Source organism: Antrostomus carolinensis, unplaced genomic scaffold (genome assembly GCF_000700745.2).
Source record: "Antrostomus carolinensis isolate BGI_N321 unplaced genomic scaffold, ASM70074v2 scaffold21151, whole genome shotgun sequence".
Lineage (NCBI taxonomy): Eukaryota > Metazoa > Chordata > Aves > Caprimulgiformes > Caprimulgidae > Antrostomus > Antrostomus carolinensis.
Genome location: NW_010296653.1, coordinates 15,866 through 19,592, shown reverse-complemented (window position 1 = coordinate 19,592; position 3,727 = coordinate 15,866). Strand labels below are relative to the sequence as shown.

Below are 3,727 nucleotides of genomic sequence, written 5' to 3'. Positions count from 1 at the left end.
GGGTTCAGTGAAGGGTTGTGTTGGTAATTTTCTCCCCCTTCATGTCTTGTGCAGTTGCAGAGATGCTGTAAAAGCAAGGGCTGAATTCCTCTGGATCTTGTTTGGACAGAAGATAAATGACTCTTAGGAGTTTAAACTTCTTTAAAGCGTTGCAGCACAACTTTTCAAATGTTAGAGGAAATGCAGTAAAGAGAAATCAAAGACCTTTTTACAGTGCTTAAATAGGCAAATTTCAGGTATGGAGGAGCACAAACCTGTATTTGCTTGCTCCGACAAGGACTCCTAGGACAAATGGCCTCCGAGGAGAAAGCTTTCCTTTTCCTTTAATTTTCCAAAACCAACTTTCACACTGCAAGAATGTCAGAGCAGATGTGAGCCATGAAATTATGTCAAACAGATCAGAGAAAAATGAGACATGGAAGATTTAGTTATTTTAAATAGGCAGGATAAATTCCTTGTAAATGTATAGTTTTTAATTTGGCTTTGGTAAGTGGTGTGCTTATAAGTCTGGGGGTCATTTAAACTTCCCTTGAGTAAACCAAATTGTTCTTGTTTGTTTTACAACTTAAAGGACAAAAAACTCAAAGAACAAGAAAAGAAAGGGGAGATTCTTCACCGTCAGCTCCCAAAGAAAACAGAGAAAAGTCCAGATTCATATAGACAGCCTTCTTCCTGTCTTATCTCACAGATACAGAACACCAAGGCTCTGCTGAAGGACCGGAAAGTCACCAAGGCTGGAGGCCCAGAGAAAGGTCAGTGGGAGGAATACCAGTGGTGTGTCCCTGTGCACGTGGGCACACACAGTATTAATGAGAGTGTCTTGTGTGTTGTGTGTTTGTTAGTCAACAGTCGTGGGCTTGAGTTTGCTGTCTGCTCTGGAGGTGGTATGGGAAAGAGGACTGGGTAACGTAGTCAAACGTTGAATGAAACTTCCTGAGGAAACCATGACAATGTTCAGCAGTCATGAGTGCTCACTTTTACTTCTCTTTTTATTTGACAGAATTCACAGAGTGTTTTAAAAAAAGCTTTCTATCCCTATTTATATGTACTTGTACAAAATCATCTGTACTTCACACTGATGCTTTGAAAGCATCAACACCCACCCCAGATCACTGACAAACCAAAGCTGGTAGAGAAGCTTCATCCTACCAGGGAATGCGTTTTGCTCAGAGAGGGATATGGGGCAGCATGGGGAAGAAATCCCTGACTTGAGAAGCAGTGGGGGAAGCAGTGGGCAGCAGCTGATGGTGGAGGAAAGGGAAATAGGCAGCCGAGAGGAAATGCAGGTGGGATTGCCAACCCCAGCAAATTTCAGGCAGCGAAAGGAGTGGGGAAAGCATTAGCAGGGAAAGGAAAAGACAAGGCAGCCAGAGAAGAGCAGAGCATTAATCACGCAGGGTAGGAGGTGGCCTGGGAGGAATGGGTGAGAGCTGCTCACAAAAAGAGGCAGAAGAAAGGAGTGGAGGAAAAGGGGAGTCAGCAGGGAAAACAGGGTGTGGGTAGTGCATTTGTGGACAGGAGACACTGAGGAGCAGGAAGGTTACGTAGCTGGATGTTAAGCGAGGGAACTAAATGAGAGGGGGTCACTGCAGAGCAGCGGGGGGAAATATGGAGATGTAAAACATCTGTGATGTCAGAGGGTTATTTAGTGTGGTGGCTTATGGTGTTTTTATGTTCTTTCTCGTGACTTGATAATTTATCATTTGATGTTTTCTACCTAAAAAAATGTCAAAATGGTGTTCATCTGGCAGCACAGGCACCTCTGCTGCAACATAGCGGTAGTTTGTGGAGCTGGTCAGAAATGGGACATACTTTTTGTGAAAAATGTGAAAAAACATTTAAAAATGCTCATTTCGTTCAGAATTTGCCATTCCTTTTGTGAGGGAGGCACAAGGAGAAGTAAACCTAGTTCATTTTTTTTTTCCTCTTTAGATTTTTCCCTGCTTTTTTGAACTGAAACTTGAAAATCATTCAGATCTCAAGCTAAAGCATTTTGGCTTTATGGAGCATTTTCTCCATGCTTATGGAAACCATGTTTTGACACTTCTTAAATGAAGTGGTCAAATAGTTTTGACTAGTTTTGGAAATAAACTAGTCAGATTAAACCTGTTCTGCTTTTTCCAAACAATGCTCCATGTGAGTGATTTCATCCCGTACATCCATTGAGGTCTCAACCCGTGCCGTGACCATCCCTTTCAAAAGAAATACATGTGAGATCTGTGGCTGTGACCTGAGAGCTAACAGACCTGAATTATTTTATATCCCTTTTAGATAGTTTGAGACTGAAGGAACTTGCAGACAGTGATTAACTGCCAGTCTGCTATTCTTTCAATTAGGGGGAACCTAGCAAAGCAGGCTCCTTGGAAAGCTTTCCACAGTCGTGTTTTTCTGTGACTAACTTGGCATAGGCGAGTGCCAGCATCCTGTAGAAACTGAACAGATCTTCTCCACGAGCTGTTTTGTTTTACTGGGCCAAATCCTGCAAAGATTGTTCCATTTATATTCAGTCCTTGCTGGAGGAAGATTCTCGCTGAAGTCGGTGCAGCACAAATCTGTTCCAACTGTAACAGCCTGAATCTGGCCGTTGCAGCTACTCCATATTTACATGTGTGAAACCAAGAACAGATTTTTTTCCAAAATGCAAGAAAAGACATTAGGGATTAACTCACTGTTGTCCCCCGTGTCTCTGGGTATGTCAGTGAATACAGTACACAGACCCAGTTAAACCATGTTGTGCTAAGAAAGGAGAAATGTGAGATTTCTCAGACATGGCCTTAAAGGACATAATTAATATAAACAGCTGAGGATGTCTGTGGTTTTCCATTTCATGTCCTTGTCTTACTCAGTTTAAGCACTCCTCCTGCCTTTGAGGAAAGTGGCAGATAAATTACCCATGAAACAACAACGTAAGTCTCAAGTAAGTGTCAGGGAATTAGGTTCTGAGTATGTCCCTAAGACAGTTTGGTTTAGCTAGTGCATTTGTCACGCTCTTCTCAAATTTGTTAAAGGTGATGTCAGATGCTGTCTGCCGTAAGGCAGAGAAGACAATGCTATTAAACGCAGTCTGCTCTTCTGTTTCCTTTTCTGATTGCTTTGCAGACTCGAGTGGTGGGGTAAGCCCTTTCCACGAACCCCTGGCAACCAAGACGGGCTGCGTCACTTCCAGCTCCCTGGAGTACCTCGAAGTCCAGCAGCCACCCCCGAGAACCCCTCGGCTCCTCAAGAGGCAGGAGTCCCCGCAGCAGGAGCCAGCCCGGATCGGGGGCCGGGCAAAGGACTCTCCTCTCATCCTGAATATTGTACACTCCTTCGAGTCAGTTGACAGAGAGGACCAAATAGACCAGGTTTCCCCCTCTCATCAGTACAGGATTTTAGGCTCACCAATGAATTTCCCTTACAAAAGCTCAAGTGAAAGGACACTGTCCCCGCTTTTTCAGCCAGGGAGTACGTCCCCTGTCCACCCCACCCAAGTCTCTTTCACGTATGAAGAAAAAGCATATCTGGCAAAGGAAGAAACAGTGTCCCCTACTCAGCTGGTTTCCAACAACCCCTTGGGCAGCCCTAACTGTGTTAAAAGCAGAGGCAGATTCCCCATGATGGGGATTGGACAGATGCTGAGGAAGAGGAACCAGACAATGCAGTCGGCGAGCGACAAGCCGCTGGAAGCAAGGATGCCTCAGCTGCAGCAGATGAGCCCCACACAGATTTCCTTCAATGCAGCAGATGC

The 3,727-nt window shown here is 44.5% G+C and overlaps 1 protein-coding gene across 1 annotated transcript; it reads left to right on the top strand.

The window, feature by feature from the left end:
* Window positions 1-534: 534 nt before the first annotated feature.
* Window positions 535-3,725, top strand: LOC104533010 (hormonally up-regulated neu tumor-associated kinase-like; the record flags this gene model as incomplete). The annotated part of the gene is made up of 2 exons (XM_010178365.1): window positions 535-752; window positions 3,100-3,725. Coding segments are annotated over 2 exons (844 nt in total), but the record flags the coding sequence as incomplete, so codon positions are not given.
* Between the last annotated feature and the right edge of the window lie 2 nt (window positions 3,726-3,727).